Source organism: Ailuropoda melanoleuca, chromosome 8, assembly GCF_002007445.2.
Source record: "Ailuropoda melanoleuca isolate Jingjing chromosome 8, ASM200744v2, whole genome shotgun sequence".
NCBI lineage: Eukaryota > Metazoa > Chordata > Mammalia > Carnivora > Ursidae > Ailuropoda > Ailuropoda melanoleuca.
Genome location: NC_048225.1, coordinates 75,594,079 through 75,617,291, shown reverse-complemented (window position 1 = coordinate 75,617,291; position 23,213 = coordinate 75,594,079). Strand labels below are relative to the sequence as shown.

Genomic DNA, 23,213 nt, shown 5'->3' with positions numbered 1-23,213 from the left:
AAATTACTGAACTTGCAGAATGTGGAAGGGAAGAACAAAAACTACCGAAACCAGGTTAATAGGATTAGTACTTATGAAACCGAGCCTAAGTTTTGACTATTTTTGCTAATTATTAGTGCTCCAAAATGCAAATTCACTACAACCCATTCCCAGAGAAGAATTAAATACTGGTTGCACACTCTGTATTCAATAACAACAGCCGGGTTCCTAACCACACTTTCCACACTTGAGGTTGATTACTTACATTATTAACCAAAGTATCCTCCATCTTTGCATTATTAGTAGCCACAGTGTTAGGCAGAGAAGAAGAAGGTGTAGTATAGTCTGTTACAGACTCCTGTGGAGGAGTAATAGAAAAAAATACGTTGTAAACTAAATTAATGACTCACTTTCTAACGGCAGCCCAGCAGCTGTAAAATTGTTTTGGAGGAAAGCAGGAGAGGAGAGCAGATCTTAAGACTCAAGTCACTGAAATTTTAAAGACCAATACTGTGATAAAACAAATATGGACTCACCACGGAAGTGTAATATTTCAACTATTGCCGGGTCCTGTACATGTTTTTAAAAACGCACTGCTATGTTGTATGTCAACTGTACTTTAATTAAACATTTTTTTCAATTAAAAATTTAAAAAAGAACTTAAATGCATTGCATAGTACTAGGAGGTTGCCAACAGTACCAAGTGTTTATTTCTGTGGGCTACTAAGAGAACTTCATGTGGTTCTCATCATCTACAGCTTACTTTCAACGACTGATTTTTTTATTCTCTTCAAAACACAACAACATACATAAAGGAATGTCAAGATCTCAGTTGTTGCAGTCAGGTTTTAGGATAAACTTGTTTATCATCATGAATCTCTTCTTTAAATATGGTAGAGGTGGATCTTAAGAGTTTTTTATTTACATATACTGGCTGTATAGCAATTAAAACAAAAATATTTCAATAACATGAAAGTTCTCACTCATTTTTCTTTCCAGTATGTACCAGAGTGAACACAAAATGGCAGATATAAATTTTGCTGTTTCCACAAATGTTAAGTCCATAGAAGTCACTCAGTGTATCTTTGCATCTTGCCTTAATAAGTATTTTTAAAGATACGCACCTTTCATTCAATGTGGTCCCTAAATTCAAGTCAGTTATTTCCTCTGGTGCTCAACCATGAACAACAATGATCTATTCCAACCCTGGAGAACACTGCCTATACTGGAGTTACTAAAAATTTAATCTGACTTAGTTCCTGACTTCAAAATCTTACTGTGGGCAAGATATGCAACTGTAACTCCATTAACAAAATAAAAAAATAGAGCAATCGTTTTCAAAGCCTGTAAACCTAACAAAAAGCGTTCTAATCTTATGTACCCATTTTTCACTTCAAACTACTCAAAAGTCTAGAAATAAGAGATTTCCACATAAAGAAATAATTTACTGTAAGGAATTTCTTTAGATCACAAATGCATACGATGAAATACTCTCTGTAGAAATAATAACCCAGACAGTTTACAGACTTATATGCCTCAAGCCAAAATAAAAGACGAAAAAGAAGAACAGAAAACACAAGTCTTGCTGCTGTTTCCCTCAATGCATGTGATGTCACGAGCTGGTGGCCACGGCGTGCTGCCTACCTTCACATTAGTGCCGTAGTCCGCGGACGACACTGAAATCATTGCTCCTATTTCAGTAGACATCTCCGCAACTGCTTTGGTTTCCTTTGTTGTTACAGGATCTGTACTTCTGACTGTAGCGGGGCTTGGTTTCTCTTGTCCTTCTGGCTCCACCTGTTGGGCATCTTTTACTTTTCTATTTTTTAATGAACGTTCTTTTCCAATAGGACCTGGTTTATGTTCTTTATTTTCTACAGGACTCAAATCTGGAAGCTAAAAATTCAATGTTTATGACCAAAAGGTAACATGATGAAAGACATTCATTGAAAACTAAATTTAATTTCAAAATCATTAGAAGTTCTCCCATTTAAGTGTTAGTGGCTTTCATATAGTTCTATCTGGAACATGACTTATATTTACCTTCTGGGCTTTGATAGGGCCTGCCCGTGGCTGCTTCTGCCGTTGTTCTTTAGGTTCAGGTATCTTGTCAATAGTTTTTTCCGAAAGTACAGGCACAATTTCATTTTCATTCCCATTTGAAGCTGGAGCACCAAACTGAATTGTGTCAATTCCAATTTCAACTCCACTTTCTTGACCATTCTTTGTTCCCTGGGAAGAGAGTATTTTAAAACTTGCTTATCCAAGCAAACAGAGTTCAAATATGACTGAATGATGTATGTAGTAGCACATATTTCAAAAGTACAATGGAAGGAGGTTTGAAGTGATCTTTGTATTAACCGACACTGATCACGTTTTGAGAAACTTTCCTTTTAGCCACTACTGATCTGTATTAAAAAGGAATAAAATGAAAACTAGGACAAGACTTAACTTTTTACTTGTTTATTTTTCAAGATTTATTTGAGAGACAGACAGACCACACATGCACAGACAGGAGTGGGGGAAGCTACTGAGGGAGAGGAAGGAGGAGAGAAGCAGATTCTGAGCTGAGCACGGAGCCCAGTGAGGAGCTTGATCCCAGGACCCTGAGATCACGATCTGAGCTGAAATCAAGAGTCAGACGCTCAACTGACTGAGCCCCCAAGGCCCCCAAGACTTAAGTTTTTAAAGTCCTGGCTTTAAGTGTCCTGAGTTTCACTGGGAGCACATCATAGCCTCAAGTTATCTGCCCCTTTAAAACAAATGTAAAAGCAACAAACACACAAAGATAGCACCAGCAACAAATAAACAGATGAATGAATGGAGAGAAGAAAGATAGCCACACCAGTGTTATCTACTTTTAAAAGGTGTGCTTGGATATAAAATGAAACAGTGTCCATTAAAATACTCTGTGATTGGTAATAAAGTGCACACACCTTAGGAATCCAATTAAACCGCTAATTTATGTGGCATCTTCTTTGTGCTAGGCACTGATCCAGGTAGACCCTAAGAATCGAACTTGCAGAAGTTGCATTATAGTGAATGAAGAAAATGAACAACTAGAAAATCAGATGAGGGATATGCAAAAATCAAAATATGGTTAAACCACTTTAGATTGGTAGACAGAAAGGTCCTGAGGAGGTCACACTGAAACTCAATCTAAAAGAAAAAATCAGCAGGAAGTGTTTCTGGCAGAGCAAATGCCTAGTGTAAAGGTTAAGAATTTAAAAAAAAAAAAAAAAAGGCTAGTAAGGCTAGAACATGGCAGGTATTAGGAACAGTGGTAGAAGATGAACAAGCAGAAGGCTAGACAACACACGGCTTTATAAGCCAGGTATGTTTATAACAATTACTTAACATTTTCAGAAATAAACAGACAAAACTTGGGACAAAGTTCAATTTCAGGCTTTGGTCTTATAATCAAATCATTACTTCGTATCAGTTTCAGCATCCCTGAACTCAGTATATCAATTACTGTGTAAGGTTACTGTTACATTTACCAGTGTAATAATGTCAACAGTATGAACAGGGCATATCATTCAGATTTATTTTTAATATCTGAACATCCTCTTTCAAACACAGGCAAACATTATTGATGCAACTTAGAATAAAAATCTCTACCTGCTTTAGTCAATGCTGAAATTCCAGTTAGTTCAGTATAAACGTACAGTATTAGAAAAGTGAAAACAGTAATTAATCACTGAAACCTACTGACTATGTACAGAAACAATTAAGAACTTATAAACAGTTCAATGAAATTCAAAAACAGACGGACAGTTAAAAGAACTTATTAGAGAATGTTAGTTTTAGGAAGAATATCATATCCTCTGAAACAAAAAATGTGTACGAAATATATATAATGCAAGGAAGGATAATCAAGCTTAGATCATATTATATTATCAATCTTTGTGAGACTATTCAGTGTATCTAACATTCGTAGCATTGCACAAAATAATCATTAAGAACTGTATTTCACTAGAGTAATTCAGGAAGTCCTATTAAGGAATGCTTTCTATCCTTTGAAATGAATTAAAAGTGAAGTGCAACTTTACTAGCTCAAAAGTTCGAGGCAAGGGGCGCCTGGGTGGCACAGCGGTTAAGCGTCTGCCTTCGGCTCAGGGCGTGATCCCGGCATTATGGGATCGAGCCCCACATCAGGCTCTTCCGCTATGGGCCTGCTTCTTCCTCTCCCACTCCCCCTGCTTGTGTTCCCTCTCTTGCTGGCTATCTCTATCTCTGTTGAATAAATAAATTAAAAAAATCTTTAAAAAGAAAAAAAAAAAAAAGTTCGAGGCAATACTCCAAAATCATGTGCAATGAATGTCCACCAAAAAATAAATAAATCACATTTTATCCAGAAAACATAAAGAACATAAAGAAAGATGTTTGTGAAAAAAATGAGATACCACCAAAGTATCTTCCTCCTCCAACTGGCTGAAGGCAAATGTAAGCATTCTTTCAATATTGCAAACCTGCAGCAGAACATGCACAAGAGAAATCTTGCAGCTGAGTGTGCTGAGAAATCATCATTCCTGTACTGAATGTCAATTTAAAAACTGGGACATCTTAATAAACTCATTAAATCCAGTGCACCCATTCAAAACAAAAGAAACTTTCCACTTTGTCCTTTATTACTAGCATGAAATATCTATATAAGAAATGCTATGATTTGGGGCGCCTGGGTGGGTTAGTCGTTAAGCGTCTGCCTTCGGCTCAGGGCGTGATCCCGGTGTTCTGGGATGGAGCCCCACATCGGGCTCCTCCTCTGGTAGCCTGCCTCTTCCTCTCCCTCTCCGTGCTTGTATTCCCTCTCTTGCTGGCTGTCTCTATCAAATGAATAAATAAAATCCTTCGAAAGAAAGAAAGGAAAGAAAGGAAAGAAGGAAAGAAAGAAGGGGGTTTGACTATTCAAATATGCTTATCTACTACTCTATCTCTATAAAAAAAAAAAGAAAAAAAAGAAATGCTATGATTAATCCTAATGCCAATACCAACAGGCAGAAGAAAAATGATTAAACCAAGGATTGTAAATATTGAATGCAATGATTCCATATTTTACTTGAGATCTCTGTAGAACTTTAAAACAGATGATGAAGTCTTCTCCAGACCTAAGTCAAAAAGCTGATGTGGGGGTAGGGGTAGCAAGAAGACTTCTACAAAGAAGTCTTCAAATTTTAAAAAAATTGTACCTTTCTCTATTGTCATGTCTCTGCTTTAGAGCAAAACGACTCCCCTTTAAAGCAAAACTACTTAGAACAAAACTCCCCTTTAAAAGCAAAACTACTTACTCTAAGTCTCTATATGCATCTTTCCTCCCACCTTCTCTTAAATTCACTCTAACCAGGCTTTTGTGTCTACTGCCCCACTGACACTGCTCTTGTCAAAATCACCAGTGACCACCATGTTATTAGCTCCAATTCTCAGGCCTAACTTATTTGACCCTCCAGCGGAATCTGACACATGTAATTTATCCCTCCTCCTTTCAACTCACCATTCACTGCGATTTGAGGACACTTTTCCATCCCCCACAACCCCGAGTGGGGAAAGCCCTAGGACTTAGCTTCTGATTCTCTTCTCTTTTCTAACCACTCCCAGAACTCATTCTCCCTTGGTGATCTCATTCAACTCATTCACTTTAAGTACCATCTAATTAATGACTGTGAAATTCAGGTCTCCAAACTAGATTATCTCCTGTGAACTATAGACTCTTCCATCTAACAACAAGCTCCCCAACGGCTCCACTTAGATGTGTAACAAACACCCTAAATCTAACATGCCCCAAACCAAACTCCCTTGTATTTTTCCCCAGTGCTGATCCATGTTATAGCCTCCAATCATAATTGATGGCAACTCTATTCCTCTTGGTGCTCAAGTCAAAAACTTTGGAGGTAAATCTCATTCTTTTTCACAGCCATGTTTAATCCCTCAGTATTTGTCAGCTCTATCTTCAAATAGAAACCAACCATTCTTTATCATCTTTAATGCCATTTCCCTGGTCTAAGTTACCATCATTCGATTACGACAGCTCTACTCTCTGCCTTCCACAGACTACTCTTAACTACTCAGAATAATCTTCTGAGAAAGTCAGGTCCTGTTATTCTTTTGCTCAAAACTACTGATTGTCTTCCTACATCTCCCCAAGGCCTAGTAGGGTCTGTCCTCTGTTATCTTTCTAGCTTCATCTGTTCTCTCTCCATCCCTTAACTTCACTACAGCCACGCAGACCTCCCTGATCTTCCCCCAAAGCACCAGCCATGCCCCTCTCTTGGGGCTTTTGTATTTGCTATTCTCTGAACCAAGAATTCACTTTTCTTCAGAAATTTCAATAGCATGCTCTCCTATCACCTCTAAGTCTTTAACTCAAACGTCGCCTAAGGGGCACATCTTGGCCAATCTATTTTAAATTGTCTCCAGATCCCTTGAGGAATTTTTCATGCACCTTCCCTACTCTGCTATTCACCTCAGCACTGATCACCATGTAACATACTATATGATATTTATTAATGGTTCACCCCCCCCCCCATCTACAAAGGAAGCCCCCTGACTGCAGGGCTTTTTGTCCATTTTTATCACTCCCTCCCATGGGTTAGGAAACTGCCTGGTATATCACAAGTGCTCAAGAAACTTTTGCTCAATGAGTAAGTGAAAAACTGCTGACCTAAGTTGTCATTTACCAATACCGCACATTCAAGAAATTATGTCCAGCCTCCTGTAAACTCTGCTTTTAAGTAATTATACTGCCTAATTTTTCAGGCTAAAAACATGGTGAAAAGTTGAAAACCTAGGAACTGCATTTATATTCTCTATATCACAAGCACTTTTATTGAGACTTGAATTAAAAAAATGTTAACCTTATTATGTCTAAAGGTGAGAAGCAGCCTATAAATGTAGAGATCCAGCAGCAATAATATCACTTGGGAACTCGTTAGGAATGTACTCAGGCCTCAATCAGACCTAATGAGACAGAAACTCTGGGCACAAGTCTCAGCAATCTGTTTTAATAAGCCGCCCAAGGTGACTGTGATGCACACTCAAGTTTGAGACACTACGTTAAGGAAACTGCTACACTAACCCTGCTGAGGCCATTATTAAGTCTACTCTTACCTCTGATGAAGCAGCTGATCCAAACGATGTTAGGGGCTTATTCCACGCACTGACTGAAGGTGGCTGTGGCGGACTAATGGGACCTACTGAAAAGAAGAAGTCATGGGAAATGCAATCATTAAAATTTAGAGGCTAATAATCCTAATGGACTTTATCTTTTCTCATAATAGCAGCGAGACAATACAACAGAGATTTTCACAGTACACTTAGGAGATTTCAGCATACCAAAATAAATATAAGCCCCCCCAACACCGTGTTATTTTTTTAATCAACACAAGATTATGCCCATAAAATATGCCATTAAAAGTATAACACATTTATTTTAGAAACAAAGGTTTTAAGAAAGGAAGCTAAGAAAAAAATTACTATTACTGCTTCTAAGAAAAAGGAAGCGGCTAGGAAAAAACATACTGAGTATACAAATAAAATTGAAAACAAACCCCACGATTCTCCTGCCATACAGTGTCATCCTTCACTTCTCTGTTCAACTTACATTTCTTCGAGATGTCATTCAGCACAGCTGGTGGGGCCACCTTGTTATCCCACAATTCAGTTGGAAGCGTGCCATGAGACTGTGAGGTCTGGATGGACTTTCCTGTGGCTACATAATCTGTGCCATTAGGTGTCTGAGCTGAAGGCAGTCTAACTGAAGGTGGTGGCTGTTTTGAGGACTGTGTTGTAGTTTGCAGCGGACCCTGGCCTGGTTTATGAGCCTGTCCCTGAGTCTGGGGTGGTGCACTGGGGGGTGGAGCAGGGACTGGGACCAGGGCTGGGGCTGGGGCTGAAGCTGGGGCAGGGACTAGGGTAGGGGCTGGGGCTGGAACTGGGGTTGGAATTGGGGCTGGGACAGCTGGGGCTGAGGTGGGGGCTACTGGCGCTGAGGTGGCTGGGGCTGGAGCTGAAGCTGATGTCGGGGCTAGGGCTGAAGCAAGGATGGGAATTGAGGCTGAGGCAAGGATGGGGACAGAAGCTGGGGATGAAGCTGAGGCAAGGATGGGGGTTGGAGGTGGCGCTGAAGAAGAAGAGACTGAGGCTGTAGCTGAGGTGGAGGGTGGAACTGGAGTTGAGGCTGAGGCTGGGAGTGGAGCTGAGGCTGAGGTTAGGACTGGAGCTGGGGCTGACGCTGGTCCTGGGGCTGGGGCTGGGGCTGCGGCTGAGGCTGGACCTGGAGCCGGGGCTGGAGCCGGAGCTGGAGCCTGCGCTTGCTGGGTCCCTGGAGCCTGTTTTTTGGCAAACCTCGGAGGAAGCTTCGAAGTCTGACTTCTTCCTTTCTCGTTTGCATTCTTTTTGTTCCAGACCTTAAAAAATTGGAAGGAACAATTTTGGTCAATAATGTAACTGAAAGTACAGATCATGAACACAGTCTCTGACGAGAACTACTAATTTAGCTCCTTTACTTTTCAAAATAGGCACTCAACAGAGCAGAAATGTCAAGGCTGCTAAGAGATTTTAAATTATGAAAAGCAAACATGCTACAGGGGAAAAAAAGACAAGTATGTATTATACATTCTTTTCTTTTTTTAATGATTTTATTTATTTGACCGAGAGAGAGCCAGCCAGTGAGAGAGGGAACACAAGCAGGGGGAGTGGGAGAGGAAGAAGCAGGATCCCAGCGGAGCAGGGAGCCTGACGCGGGGCTTGATCCCAGGACCCTGGGATCATGCCCTGAGCCGAAGGTAGACGCTTAATGACTGAGCCACCCAGGTGCCCCTGTATTATACGTTCTTGATAAATGGTTCTACAATCTCTCTTCCGTAATTCTAAAATTAAATTCAAAACATTAAGGAATTTTTCAATGAATTCATTTGGCAACAAAATCTGATCCAATCTGACAAAAAGCTACTTACCGACTCACTCATGTTTACCACAGAAACGTTAATCTGTGGGTGCTGCTGGGGGGTAATGCTAAACAGGATTTATGCACTATTTTTACCTTCCGAAACAAATGAATAAATAGACAAATCAATCAATGAATGACTTCTAAAAATATCTAGTCCCAAGGTCTGTATTTGACTGAACTTAATATTACCACTCACATAAGATTTTTACAGTGTTTCTTTGTTTTTTGAGGTTTCTCATCCATTAGAGCTCATTATCACTATGATCTACGTGTTTTACTTATTTTTATCCTGTGTTAGCATTTACCAAAATGGGTGTTTGGGTTGATTTAAATGGAGTAACTATTCCTGACTCATATTGTGTGTTTAAATGACTAATTTAGATTACAATCAAAACCATTACAGGTGAAGAATCTGCAATTTATTATACCATGGCAGTTGTGTTCATTAGATTTCCAAGGTAACTTAAAATTAACTCTAACTCTGCCACGAAGTAAGATGGGATAAATAAGATGACTAGTACTGAAACACGAAATCTTCTTGAATTAAAGTAAAGATGGTATACTCTAAGGCACATAGTGAGCTATAGTGACTACATTCTATTTAAAATTTACCTCAATTCTGGGTAAAAAGTTTAAAGTTGTGAAAATCAAGTCATTCTGAACACTTGAATAAATGTAGCCTGGACATTATAGACAGAAACCTTAACGGTTTGTTAATATATTTTGGGCAACAATCTAAATAACTAGCAACAAACTAAAACACTAAACCTGTATGATTTGTTCTTCCTTCTTTCGACGTTCTTCATCCTGTAAACGTTTTTGTTGTTTTTTGGAAACCACTTCTGTAAAACCATCATCATTCAAATTTGACTGGGGGTCTTCAACCACTGTTACTTCAGGATGGTCGTCAATTATAACAACACCTACGGGTATAGGAAAAGATTTAAAATGGTATGTATTTTTTCAACCGAAAAGGTAAATAGAAATGCTTAATCCAGTAGTGATTTAAAAAAGGGGAAAAAAAAGACAAGAAAAAAATCTAGTTCTTATAACTCACAGTATAACCCAATTCCCATGCCACACAATGGCCATTTATTAGTAAGATCTGAAGAAGAATGCATAGACAGATAAAAATATTTCATAAGCAAGCTTAAAAGAAAGTTTTTTGACTCTTTGAAGTGCTTTGAATGATACACAACTTTTTTTCTTTTCAGTAATACAGCAGTGATGGCTTTTAAAACAGTTATCAAAAAACAAAAGATAAAACCCCACTCGGTATCATCCTACTATCTTAGTCAAATTGCTTAACCTCTACTTTCCCAGCCTCAGATCTGTTTTGTGCTATAAAGATCTACACAGCACTTCACCATTTAACCAGTCTAAGAGGTGGGTATTACTACTGTTTCCCCTTTTTAAGGATGAAATAAACTCTAAGAAGCCGCTATGCTAAAGGTGAGCTGGTGAATAGCCAAGCTGGTCTTATGACTCTTAATGACTGTTTTATGTAGACCATCTGTTTAGGATATGTAGTTGTTAAAAATAAATGAAATATATGTGAAATATACGTGTAAGTTCTATGTGAATGTAAAGTAGCACAGATGTACATACGTCATAATAACGCAGCAGACGAGTAACTCAAGATGTATCTTCAACTCACTGTCCAACTAACAATTATTCATGCTACCTTCTTAAAATCAAACATCACAGTGAGTGTAAGAAATCTAAATCCCTTAACTTTAATATTTAAAAGCAAAACTAAAATAGTTCAGGCAACATGACTTGTGGTTGCAGGTATAATGTTTTCAAATTAAGTAAGAAAAGGGTGAGGAAATTCAGTAAATTATTTTAACTTTGCAAATAATGTATGTTTTAATTGGGGAACATACAATAAAAATAGTTATGTGCTTGGGAATGATACATATACAACTCAGGATGTTGATAACTTGTGAGGGATGATGGCAAGAGGGTATTAATAGGGAGTGGTTCATAGGGAATCCACCTGCAAAAAATTCTTTGAATGGTTAAAAATGTGCATTTATGTAAACAATGACAGGAAAACAAATCACAAATACTAAAACTGACTTCCACTCCTTTTTCTTATTAAAAGATTTTATTTATTTGAGAGAGAAAGAGCATGCACGTGCATGCGAGCAGGGGGAGGAAGAGGGAGAGGCAAGCAGAAAGCAGACACTGTGCTGAGCGAAAGTCCCAGGACAGGCTTATCTCAGCACTCTGAGATCATGACCTGAGCCAACAAGAGTCGGACGCTCAACTGACGGAGCCACCCAGGGCACCCCTGGCTTCCACTCTTTATTTTTATTTTTTTTTTTAAAGATTTTATTTATTTATTCGACAGAGATAGAGACAGCCAGTGAGAGAGAGAACACAAGCAGGGGGAGTGGGAGAGGAAGAAGCAGGCTCATAGCAGAGGAGCCTGATGTGGGGCTCGATCCCATAACGCCGGGATCACGCCCTGAGCCGAAGGCAGACGCCTAACCGCTGTGCCACCCAGGCGCCCCTGGCTTCCACTCTTTAAAAACCTGTTACTGTTATTCTATTTTTCTTTTCTTTTTAAAAAAATACTTATTCAATTGATCTCTATACCCAATGTGGAGCTCGAACTGAAAACCCCAAGATCAAAAATTGCACACTCCACTAACTGAGCTAGCTAGGTGCTCTGTGTTATTCTGTTTTTCTAACAAAAGCCTGATTGGTTCTGATTATCTATGACAGTTCTACATATGTCTTAAGGAGCAATGCTCATTTCAGTGAATGGTCAAACATTTCAATGGATGCCATGCACTCCATTACTTCACAGTGGTAAAGAGACCTCTTCATATTTCTAAGTTCATCTCAGTCTTTTGACTAAAAAGTGTGTGTGTAAAGCTTTCTTCATAGCCACGCCATCACCCATTACTTCAATTTTCTTGCCAAAGAGCTTCTTTAGAAAGTTCTGAAGTTAGTTTACCAAACTACATGCAACATTTACAGAAATCTGAACAATAATTTGTTCATTTTCAACACCCTGTTTTTGCCTGGTGCTTTGTAACATTTTGGGCTAAAGAGAAATCACTTAACGAGTATTAGAAAAACAACCTAAAGATGAGTAACTCTTAATGAGTTTTTTTTAAATGTATAGCTCAGTTTCCACCGTCAACTCAGAATTATAACGGAGTTCTTACCTTTTTATGTCTTAATCCAATAATGTAATACTTTGGGAATTTTCTACCCCAAAAGTTCTTTGGAAGAAGGAAAACTGGTAAAGTTATTTGGGAAGACAAACCTGCCACGTTTTGTGGACTTTCTGTAATCTTCATTTGCCATTTTAGAAATGTGGGATTTCGAGTCTCCTTTCTCTATGGACCACCATAAGGTCGGCATCCAGGCTTCTTATGGGTCTACTCTGTTCTCTCAATCAGGGCTTTCCAACTTCAGCACTACCAGCATTCTGTGGGGCCCATCCTGTGCACTCTGGGAGGTTTAGCAGCATCCCTGGCCTAGACCTACTAGTATGTCACTAGCACCCATCCCCACATTGTGACAATCAAAACTATCTCCAGAGATTGCCAAATGTCCCCTGGGGTACAAAATCACTCCTGTTGAGAACCAATGCTCTACATAATTTAATTAAAAATTCTTTTTCTTTTTTTTCTTTTTAAAGAGTTTATTTGTTTAACAGAGACAGCCAGCAAGAGAGGGAACACAGGCAGGGGGAGTGGGAGAGGAAGAAGCAGGCTCCCAGCGGAGGAGCCTGATGTGGGGCTTGATCCCAGGACCCCGGGATCATGCCCCGAGCCGAAGGCAGACGCCTAACGACTGAGCCACCCAGGCGCCCCCTAATTAAAAATTCTTAAACATGCAATTAAGCTAAGTTTATTTCTTTCCCATGTGAATCCTAATATGGTATTGTAGAACAGTAGTTCTCACACATCTGTGTGCATTAGAATCACCCGGATAACTTTGTTAAAACAAAGCGTTCCTGATTCAGTAGGTCTGAGGTAGGGGCCAAGATTCTGAATTTCTTGCAAATTTCTAGGTGATACTGATGGTCTGGGGACCGCATGTTGAGAACTATTGGTCTAGAAATAATAATGCCAAGGTCCTGGGCCCAAGTAAAATTGTGTATATTTAAACAACCATTAATTAGATTAAAAATCTCATCTTTATTTTTAATACTGGAATAACAGTACGTAACCTAACTTTCCCATTACTACTATCTGGTTTTAGTAATCTCAATTTTACACAGTATTTCCAGCTTAAGCCTATCTGAGTGAATGGCAAACAGTGCATTTTTACACATATAAGTGCCTTCTCACAGATATTCCTTGTTAACTACTTCAACAAATACTTTCTTACTGCTTGTGTTATCCTTTGCATTTCATATCCTATTACTTCATGGCTTTCTGCAAGTATTTATCCAGAGCAACACTGCCTCCCATCCTCTTATGCTTAAACATATTTATCATATCTTAAGATACCAAGGTTAACACTTCTTTCATAGAAAATAAAGCATACGTACAGATATAATCAAGCATCCTCATTTAGTCTTCTGTGCTTTCCTACACCTGTTTGGCAAGGTGGAGTGGTTAATTTTCCCCTTTCTTATGAAGAATAGTGAAACACTGTAGATTAACAAGAACTCTATCAAGCATTCAAGGCTGGGCTAAAACTTGGTGTTATTTTAGTTCATTGTATCAATTAGTGATTCATATCAGCCTCTATCTCGACCCTGTAGGTCTAATTCTTTCCCTCTTTAATGACTTATTATAGTATTAACTCAAATGTAACGGATAATATACACATGAAAGGAACATACTTGCGTAATTGTTGAGATCGAATTGTGATAGTGCATCTACTTTTTCTTTGGGTTTTTTAGGGCCTGATTTGGGGTCTTCTCTTTTTTTCCCTGTGGAATCTTTGGTGTTCTTTTGTCCTGTACCATTAGGTGTTCCTTCCTGGTGGTGTGCAGAATTACCATTGATGGTATCAACAACAGCTGTGCCTGCAGACTGGTCATCAAATGGCCTATAAAACAACAATTCGAGTTACTACTACCTCCACATAACCGAACAAAACAAAAAAGATTACTGGCAGTTTCTAAAGTTTAATCTAAGAAGAAATAGCAGTGGGATAGAAGACTCTAACTCTAAAACCAATAAGCTTTAGGAACTTTCGCTGAGCACAACTTCACTAAAACTGAGCTTCCCAATAAAGGAGGTGGACCTTCTTTCTAGGAATTAAATTCCAGAATTCCAATTGTGCCCTGAAGGTTCTTATTGTGTCTGTTTGTCTAGCATGGTATTAATAAGCTAATCAACATGGTTTATAGCAGAAAATTCCTGTGATTCAAGCTAATCTGATGTATTCGCTACTGAATCTTCTCCACAACAGGGCAGCATATGAAAAACTTAAAAAGCATTCTGTTTACACTGTATTTTTTTTAAAGTTCAGATACATAAACGTAAGTATACAAAAAGACACTTTTAATATGGAAATAATTCACTTCACACACTAATGTATTTTCAAAGTTTTTTGTTTCCTATCAAATTTTATTCTTGGATTTTTTTTAATTTACAAAAATATAACATAGAAAATGGGTTTACAAATTCATTTTCCTCTTAGCCAATAGTATCACTTGAGATAAAAGCTTACCGAGTGCTTGACACAAAGCATGAATTCAAACATTTAAAGAATAAAATCATTTTTCAAAATGGGACTCTTTCAAAAAGATTCATTTTAATTACAATAATTAAATTACATTTAATTACAATAATTGCTATTTCTGCAGGTTCAATGTTATTGTCTACATGGCATAAAAGTCGTGTGAAGTTGCTGAGATCAAGATTTCCCTTAGTATTATTAGTCAAAACTTGTAATACCTCACAGTCAATAACTACACTGTAACTACATATGCCATCCTAATTCTTCTTGCCTTTTAAAGAAAGGTTCAAATTCTGTGTTAAGAAGGTACTCAGGAAGCACAACTGGTCACATTATTTCCCTAAATTTTTTTCTAAGTTATCAGAAAGCAAAAATATTTTCATTGATGTACCCATCAATGAAATGGTAGCCCGAAATGCTAAGTATACTGTAACTAACCAATGCAGATTAATATATTATCTGATTAAATTATCAGCTCAGGCTGCAAACCTGGGAATTTGATAAAAAACGAGGGCATACCGTAACAGCTGTTTACTATATACCAGATATGTTATGTAGTTCACAAATATATCTGTAATCTTCACCAGTTTTTAGAAGTATGATTACTTTCTCCCCATTTTACTGGTGAGGAAGCAGCGTTTATACAGGCAGTAAGTACTAGAACCTACATTAAAAACTAGGCAAATGAATGAATGAACAAAACTAGGCATACTCGTACTATAATTTATCCTAATATTAAAGAAATTAATAATTTACCATAAATAACATTTCAATATTTAAAAGAAGAGACCAAGCTTAGCACAGTTTGAACAACTATTTTCAAATAAATCCCACGGTATCTATGTTACTGGTAGCTCTGGTGGCAGTTCTGGGCCTCTTTGCAGCTGGATCATTTATTGTAGTTTGCAACTCGAGGAAGATATAACTTATTCTTAAGGTTCCACATTTCACTTCCTAGCAACCAGTACAGAGTGATAAAGCATACAGTTAAAATGTATTCATTTAAGACCCAGAGGACACCTATGAGGACCAGAGTTTTGTAAAGAAAAAAAAGAAAAGGGGGCTGCTCATCATTAGTAAGATGACTTACCAGAAGGAAGACACTGTACAGATCCCTCCCCAGATGTAGAGATTCCCCCAAAGCTACAAATTCTTAAGAGGACTCTTCTGGAAAATGCCTTAGGAGGCAAAGACTCCTGAGACCCATTAACCTCTCTTGCTCAAGCACCCTTACACTCTGAGAACAGACAAAAAAAAAATTTAGGGGAGAACAATGTCTGGGTCCTCTGACTAGACTGGCTCCTTCGCTCAGTTCAACTTTCAGGTACGAATGCAACTGTATCGAAAACAAAGAACTCACCCTCGCTTCCCACTTTTTGATGGTGGACCACTTCTCCTTTCATTCCTAGGACCTGAGAAATTCCTTCCAGATTTGGGTGGTCCACTGTTGCCACGCCGATTCTGGCGATCTACACCAGGCCTCTGGCTAGAAAAACTTCTCTTTGCTATTTCCCTTTTGGGAGGTAAAACATTCTCTCCGGCCTTCGTAACTGCTTGTGCATTCAAATCAGCATTTTTTTTTTCATCTCTCTCACGCCTCTCGTTGAAATCACTGCTTTCAGAAGCTGTTTCCCATTCTTCATTTGCCTGATCTGAAGAGTTCTGATTAGATAAGTCTGGTGTCTTGTTCCCAGAAACATCCCCAGCAGGATTAACTGGTTCTTGAACCACATTATTAACAGTGCCATTTGTGGGCACCGCCACCTCGTTGGTTTTGGAAGCAGCCTCCCTCTCTCTGAGACGTCTAAATCGAGGCGGCTTATCTTGCCTTGGTGGTCGGGTAGGACGTTGTCGTCGGGGCCTCTCTCTAGCTGGGTCAAATTTTCGCTCAAATTTTGGAGGTCGTTTATCTGCTGGTATAGGAATGAATTGTTCATGTCTTCTTGGTGGCTCTCCATCGTCTGGTTTAGGAGCTTCTGCCTGCCTTGGGTTCCACTGATTGTCCCTATAAGCAGGTCTCCGTAAGGTGGAAGGGCGCGCCGGCCGGCCTCCAGGATCTCTCCCACCACGTCTGAATGTTCCCCCTCTACCTCGCCGTGTAGGCTCTCCTTTAGGAAGGAAGCCTGGTTTAGATTTATCATCATCCCTCACATAAGGTTTTTCTAGAGGTCTATTATCTATTCGAATGTGATTTTCGGGCTTGAAAGAAGACTGAGGCTTTATGGGCTTTTTGTTTTCAGACCGTTCCTCTCTTTTGGGAAGTTTACCTTTACTTAAACTATCCTTATCACTTGCACTTTCATGAATTTCACTGTCTGTGTCAGTCTCTGAGCCTCGCTGTCGTCTTCTTTTGGGAACAACTTCAAAATCAGAGCTCTCGCTTCGTGTTTCACTTTCTTCTCGCTGTCGAAGAGGTCCTGAGGGCACATGCTCTGTCCGTGGCTTATTGTCTCTATATTGAGGATAATCTCGAGTGTGCCCTCTCCCACCCCGGCCACGCCCTCCATAAGAACCTCTATAGCTTCGGCCTCTGGAATAGTATTCACCCCGGCCTCGACCTCTATATCCTTGATCTGGAAACCAATCTCTATCTCTAGCTTCTTTCCAATAGGTCCTAGGGGGTAAAGTGGATTCTTTTTTAACTGCTGGTCTTGAATCTGGTCGAGGCCTCTCTAACACAAGGTCCTTGCTACCGAGCTTCTCAGGTTGTTTTTCTTCTTTGACTGCTGGTGCTGTGACAGTTTGCTGGTTTACAGTTTTAGCCACAGGCTCCACCTCAACAGTACCTACAGGTTCTGAGGGCTTCTCAGCATCTTGAGGTGGCTTTTGAACCACAGTTGAAGTTTCTGTTGGAGGTAATTTCTCCAGTTCTGGCTGAGGTGGTGGTGGAACCGACTGTGGCTGAACCGGTGCTGCGGGTGGTGGGACTGGAGGAAGAGGATCCTTCTTTTCTGTCTTTTCAGGTTTTACAACTTTTTCAGTGACCTTTTCTCCCTTTTCCCCTTCTTTCTCCTTCCGCTGCTCTCGCTCCTCTTTCATATCTCTAAGTACAGGTTTTTTAATGGGACCTGATCTTCTCACAGGCCTGTCATTGCCTTCTTCTCTTCTGTTGGAGCTTGGCCTTGGGCCCCAACGAGTTTCCGATTTAGATTTATACAGTTTTTCAGGTTTTGGTCCCTCAGAAGATCGTATAAAGCCATCCTTCTTTGGTTTTTCTTCTGTCCTTTCTGCTGGTTCCTTTGAATCAACGCATCTGCTGGTTACTTTAGGAATGCTTGCAGATGGGTCACTTCTTTGCTCCTCTGATTTTTGAGTATGGTTAGATCCATGTGAAACACTTCTTTTCCGGGCAGGCTGACTTTCTCCAGCTGCAATCCGCTCTTCTTGAGGAGTGGCTACAGTTTTTTGATCAGGTGCATCAAAACAAGCAGACTGATTGTTTGTGTCAGTATGGCGAGGTCTAATGTCTTCCACAGATCTGCTTAAAAACTTCTGTACTTCTGTCTCACTTGATTCTCTGACAAAGTCTGCCTTTGGATGAACCTCTAATTGACTATGTTCTACAGGATAAGCAGCAGTAATCTGTTCCTGATCCAGTGGGGCTTCGGGCCTAAAAAAATGAGAATCAGAAGCATAACCACCAAGACAAACTCTTTCTCACAAGTGTACAGCAAAATAATCCCTCTAATTATATAAACCACAAATGGATCCTGATCATAAAAACCATTTAAAAAGGACCCTAATCTTTATGCCTCCTTAAAAAGTTTAGTGCAGCATTATGCATAAGACCAGAGAGGTGGAAACAACCCTCAGTGTCCACTGACAGACAAATGGATTAAGAAAATGTGGTATATACATACAACAGAATGTCCAAATTTAGACTTTAAAAAGAAGAAAATACTGTTACATGCTACCAAATGGATGAGAACATTATGCTAAGTGAAATGAATAATCACAGGACAAATACTGTAGGATTCCACTTATATGAGGTACATAATGTAATCAAACTCATTCAAGCATAAAGTAGAATGGTGACTGCCAGGGACTAGAAGGAATGGGGAAATTATTTGCTACTCAGTGGGTTTAAAGTTTCACTCATACAAGGTGGAAAAGTTCTAGAAATGTACTGTAAAACACCATGCTTATAGTTAACAATACTGAACACTCAAAATTTCGTTGATGGTAGATGCCTCGTTATTTTTTCCCCCACAATTACAAACAAATGAACTTCATTCCTTAAGAAAAAAGGAAGTTTAGGCCATGCTTATGTGAATTTTTAATCCAGCAAGACTAATAATTCCCACCTATAATCAAAAAGTATACTAGAAGGGGTCTATCTTCCCCAATGAATCAGCATTACAAAATATACTCCTTAAAAGGGCAAAAGTTCTAAGTTTATGGTTATAAATTACTATAGATCACCAATTATCTGCTACTTCGAATTATCTCTATAAATTAGTATTTGCCTTCATCTCAGCATTAGAAGACTTTCACAAGGTACTGATTATCAAATGTCTACCATTCTTCATTAGTAGAAAAATTATATCAACACTTTAAGCTAGACTACATGTAAACAGCAGAAACGTGCCAATTTTACATGCAACACTGAATTTCAATATTTAATTCAGTGTACAGAACTAGGGGACAAATGCTCTAATCAATAAAGAAATGACAGAAAAAGAAAGCATGTCCAAAAATGAAATGACATAAACTAAATGGGAGGAAATCAGATTTGTCACTCAGTCCTAAATCAGAATGATCTTCAGGGGCACAGTTTTCATTTTACCACAATATTCAATTTGTATTAATAATTATTTTAATTACCTTGCATCCTCAGGCTCTTCTGCTGCCTTGGGAGTAGTGGCCTGCTGAGGCTCGGTGTGAGGATAGGGATCTGACCCCCACATTACACGAGGTTCAGAGAGGGAGATTGCATGATCTCTTGCAGATCGTGCTATATGCTCAAATGACTCGGAACTGTTTGGTGATCCTTCCATCTGTTCTCTTCTCATTAATGGCTTAGGTGGAATCATTCCTATACAAAACCAGAAAAAGATGGGAAAAACAATCATTACATACACGAAGAATCTGGGTTATCAATTACTATTTGGAATTCTATATTTGAGCTAAAGAAATACTTTTTGCCCAAGTGATGAACTCAAGAAATGATCAATGAAAATCACACAAGATTTTCTGTGAATGAAATTTTTATTGTTGCTATTAAACAGATTTAAGAGGGGGCACCTGGGTGGCTCAGTCAGTTAAGTGTCTGCCTTTGGCTCTGGTCATGATCCCAGATCAAGCCTTGCATTGAGCTCCCTGCTCAGCAGGGAGCCTGCTTCTCTCTCTTCCCCTCCCAGTTTGTGCTCTCTTTCTTTCTCAAATAAATAAATAAAATCTTATAAAAAATTTAAAAATATAGATTTAAGAATTGAGGACGCAAACAAAGCAAACCACAAGAGCAGCCTATTTTTACTTTAAAGGAAAAAAACCCAAAATGCCTATAAAGATCAAATAATAAAAACATAATGAGGATTACCCCAATAGTGACAGATTTCCAGAGAAAATATTTCCTATAGATAATTCCATTAATGTAGTTTAATTAGTTGATCAATGCTATTAATTATCCCTCTTAAATTTTAAAATTGAAGTATAAATTTTAAAATTAAGACATGATTTTTTTTTTAAGATTTTATTTATTTATTTGACAGACAGAGATAGCCAGCGAGAGAGGGACACAGGAGGGGGAGTGGGAGAGAAAGAAGCAGGCCCCTAGCGGAGGAGCCTAATGTGGGGCTTGATCCTAGGGCACCAGGATCATGCCCTGAGCCGAAGGCAGACGCTTAACAACTGAGCCACCCAGGCGCCCCAAGACATGATTCTTGATCATATTTTTATCCCTTCTAAACTTTCCTCTATATCATTTTGTTCATGAATTATCCAGATTTATTCTGACAGATTCCATACAACATTAATTCATTCGTTTTCAGCTAACCTATGTGAAAACTCAAGTATTTGGCAGAGAAAACTAAAAAGCTGGAATACAGAATATACGGAAAAATTTAAATGCTTAAACACTTAAAAGAATGAAAACGATTTAGCAAATAACAAAATATTTTGACTCAAAAATTTTTAAATATTTATGAAACAGAAAATAACTACTAGTGTTTTGGTCTTATCACACGTATCATACAGTGTGTGGCATTTAACTATTCTGTGCTAAAAGTTATAGAATTTTTTGATTAAAAATCTAGGTAGCCTGGGGGCACCTGGGTGGCTCAGTCAGTTAAATGTCTAACCTTTGATTTCAGTTCAGGTCATGATTTCAGGATCGTGTGATTGAGCCCCATTATCAGGTCCCCTTCTCAGCGTGGAGTCTGCTTGATATTCTCTCTCCCTCACCCTCTATCCCTGCCCCCAGCTTGCATGTGTACTCTTTCTCTGTCAAATAGATAAATCTTTTAAATTTAAAAAAAATAAATAAATCTAGGCACCCTGGGGCGCCTGGATGGCACAGTCAGTTGAGCGTCTGACTCTTGGTCTCAGCTCAGGTTCTAATCCCAGGGTTGTGAGACTGAGCCCTGTGTCAGGCTCTGTGCCCAGTGAGAAATCTGCTTGGGATGCTCTCTCCCTCTTCCTTTGCCCCTCCCGCTCTCTAAAATAAATAAATAAAATCTTTAAAAATAAAAAGTCTAGGGGCACCTGGGTGGCTCAGGCAGTTAGGCATCCAACTTCAGCTCGGGTCATGATCTCAGGGTCCTGGGATGGAGCCCTGCATTGGGCTCCCTGCTGAGCAGGGAGCCTGCTTGTCTGTCTTTCTCCCTCTCCCCCTGCTCCCCACTCGTGCACATGCACACTCTCGCTCTCGAATAAATAAAATCTTTAAAAAAAAAATCTAGGCACCCTACTTAAGTTCTTACTAGATTATACGTCTTAAAGGAATTAAGAGTAAAAATGGGAGAAGATGAAACCTCTGATCTTGTGTAACTGCCAGTGAGCCACGAGACAAACTCAATTTCAACTCACCAGGATGAATGGGTGGAATATCCATAGCAGGTCTACCTGATATCATTCGAGGATCCATGTATGACTGCATCATGAGCCACCTTGGATCGAAACCCATAGAAGCCAAATGCTGCGGGTGAGGCTGCATGGGCTGGTAGAGAGGTCTGTGTGGTGGAGGAGGGACAGCACCGCTGGACGGCTGTGAAGGGACCGTCTGGGGAAGTACACCTTGCTGCTGCTGCTGCTGCCACTGCTGCTGTTTCATCTGTTCCTGAAAAAGCAGGATCCCACATCTTGAGAGTTTGGTTCCACGTGATCAATTAATATAAGCAATCATATCAGAAAATAATGGGCTTTTTTGAATCCTTCAGGGAAAAGAATTCAAAAGATATTTAACACTGAGAGATGGTAAGTCAAAAGAACAGAAGATAAGTCATGACATTTTGCCTTAAGAAATTAATCACTCATTAATTGTACTGCAGAAATCATTTCCTACAAAGGAAGACGGTCTCTATAAATCAGGGGGGAAAATGACACAGAAGTTTATGGTAAAACCCATTATCAACAAACTTAACTATTAAAAAGGGAAAGAATTTCAGGGAAAACCTGTATGCTTTGTGTATTTTAGGTTTCATGTCAAGCTACTTCTCAGACTACTGAACAATAAACCTTTTCGATCACATACATGATTAAATGCTTTTTGTTACCTGCTGTCGCTGAAATCGAGGTGGTAAAGACTTCTGAAACTGTTTAAAATAACCAGATAATACAGCAGGCCGAGGTTGAGATCCTGATTCTGGCTCTGTTTCATGCGCCACTTGCGTGGTCTCTTTTTCACTGCGATTGCTGTCTTGTCTAGTGAAAACTGCATCATCCTCTGTCCAAAAAAAAGGTGAAAAATAATGATAATCATCTATGACACTTATCAAATGCATGATATGTGCACTGGCATGAAATTATTAGACTGATATTTTAAAAAGGTTAATGAGGAAGAAAGCTTTATTTATTTATTTATTTATTTATATTTTATTTATTTATTTGACAGAGAGAGACACAGCCAGAGAGGGAACACCAGCACGGGGAGTCGGGGAGGGAGAAGCAGGCTTCCTGCTGAGCGGGAGCCCGATGCGGGGGCTGGATCCCAGGACCCTGGGATCACGACCTGAGCCGAAGGTAGACGCTTAACAACTGAGCCACCCAGGTGCCCCAGAAGAAAGCATTCTTAACACTCCAAAAAACTGTTCTGTACTCTAATACTGATAGCCATCAATGAGGTTAACATTAAAGTAACGAAACCTTAGATTTCCTCAAAGCCAGGTTCTTTAGAGATCACAGGTCTAAATGCTTTACCAAGCAAAAATTTGTGTCTTATATTTTGTGATAATAAACCATTTCAAATACTACCTATTTCTTATTGTTTTCATAACTATTAATGCTGTCATTATTTACCTTTGGTTCACTAGGACTGATGTGAAAATACAAATGGCTTAAACGTAAAATGTAACACAACAGTTTGCTTTTTGATCAAGAGACTATTATCTATAAAGAAAACTAATGAATCAAAGTCTGACAACAGTGATCATCAGCTATCTTCAGACATATAAATTATTCTATGTAAAGATTA

The 23,213-nt window shown here is 39.1% G+C and overlaps 1 protein-coding gene across 14 annotated transcripts in view; it reads right to left on the bottom strand.

The window, feature by feature from the left end:
- Positions 1-23,213, bottom strand: part of PRRC2C (proline rich coiled-coil 2C) — an 89,191-nt gene that overhangs the window by 21,928 nt on the left and 44,050 nt on the right. For 11 of the 14 annotated variants that reach the window (XM_019809198.2, XM_034666723.1, XM_034666724.1 and 8 more), the window contains exons 13-23: positions 22,297-22,466; positions 21,611-21,860; positions 19,409-19,619; positions 15,945-18,194; positions 13,740-13,948; positions 9,692-9,846; positions 7,577-8,381; positions 7,084-7,169; positions 2,023-2,211; positions 1,624-1,875; positions 245-337 (exon numbers count right to left, since the gene is read on the bottom strand). In XM_019809198.2, coding sequence (XP_019664757.2) covers positions 245-337; positions 1,624-1,875; positions 2,023-2,211; positions 7,084-7,169; positions 7,577-8,381; positions 9,692-9,846; positions 13,740-13,948; positions 15,945-18,194; positions 19,409-19,619; positions 21,611-21,860; positions 22,297-22,466 — 4,670 coding nt within the window. The remainder of the gene's footprint in view (positions 1-244; positions 338-1,623; positions 1,876-2,022; positions 2,212-7,083; positions 7,170-7,576; positions 8,382-9,691; positions 9,847-13,739; positions 13,949-15,944; positions 18,195-19,408; positions 19,620-21,610; positions 21,861-22,296; positions 22,467-23,213) is intronic. The other 3 variants (XM_019809200.2, XM_034666725.1, XM_011236316.3) reach the window with 2 other exon arrangements.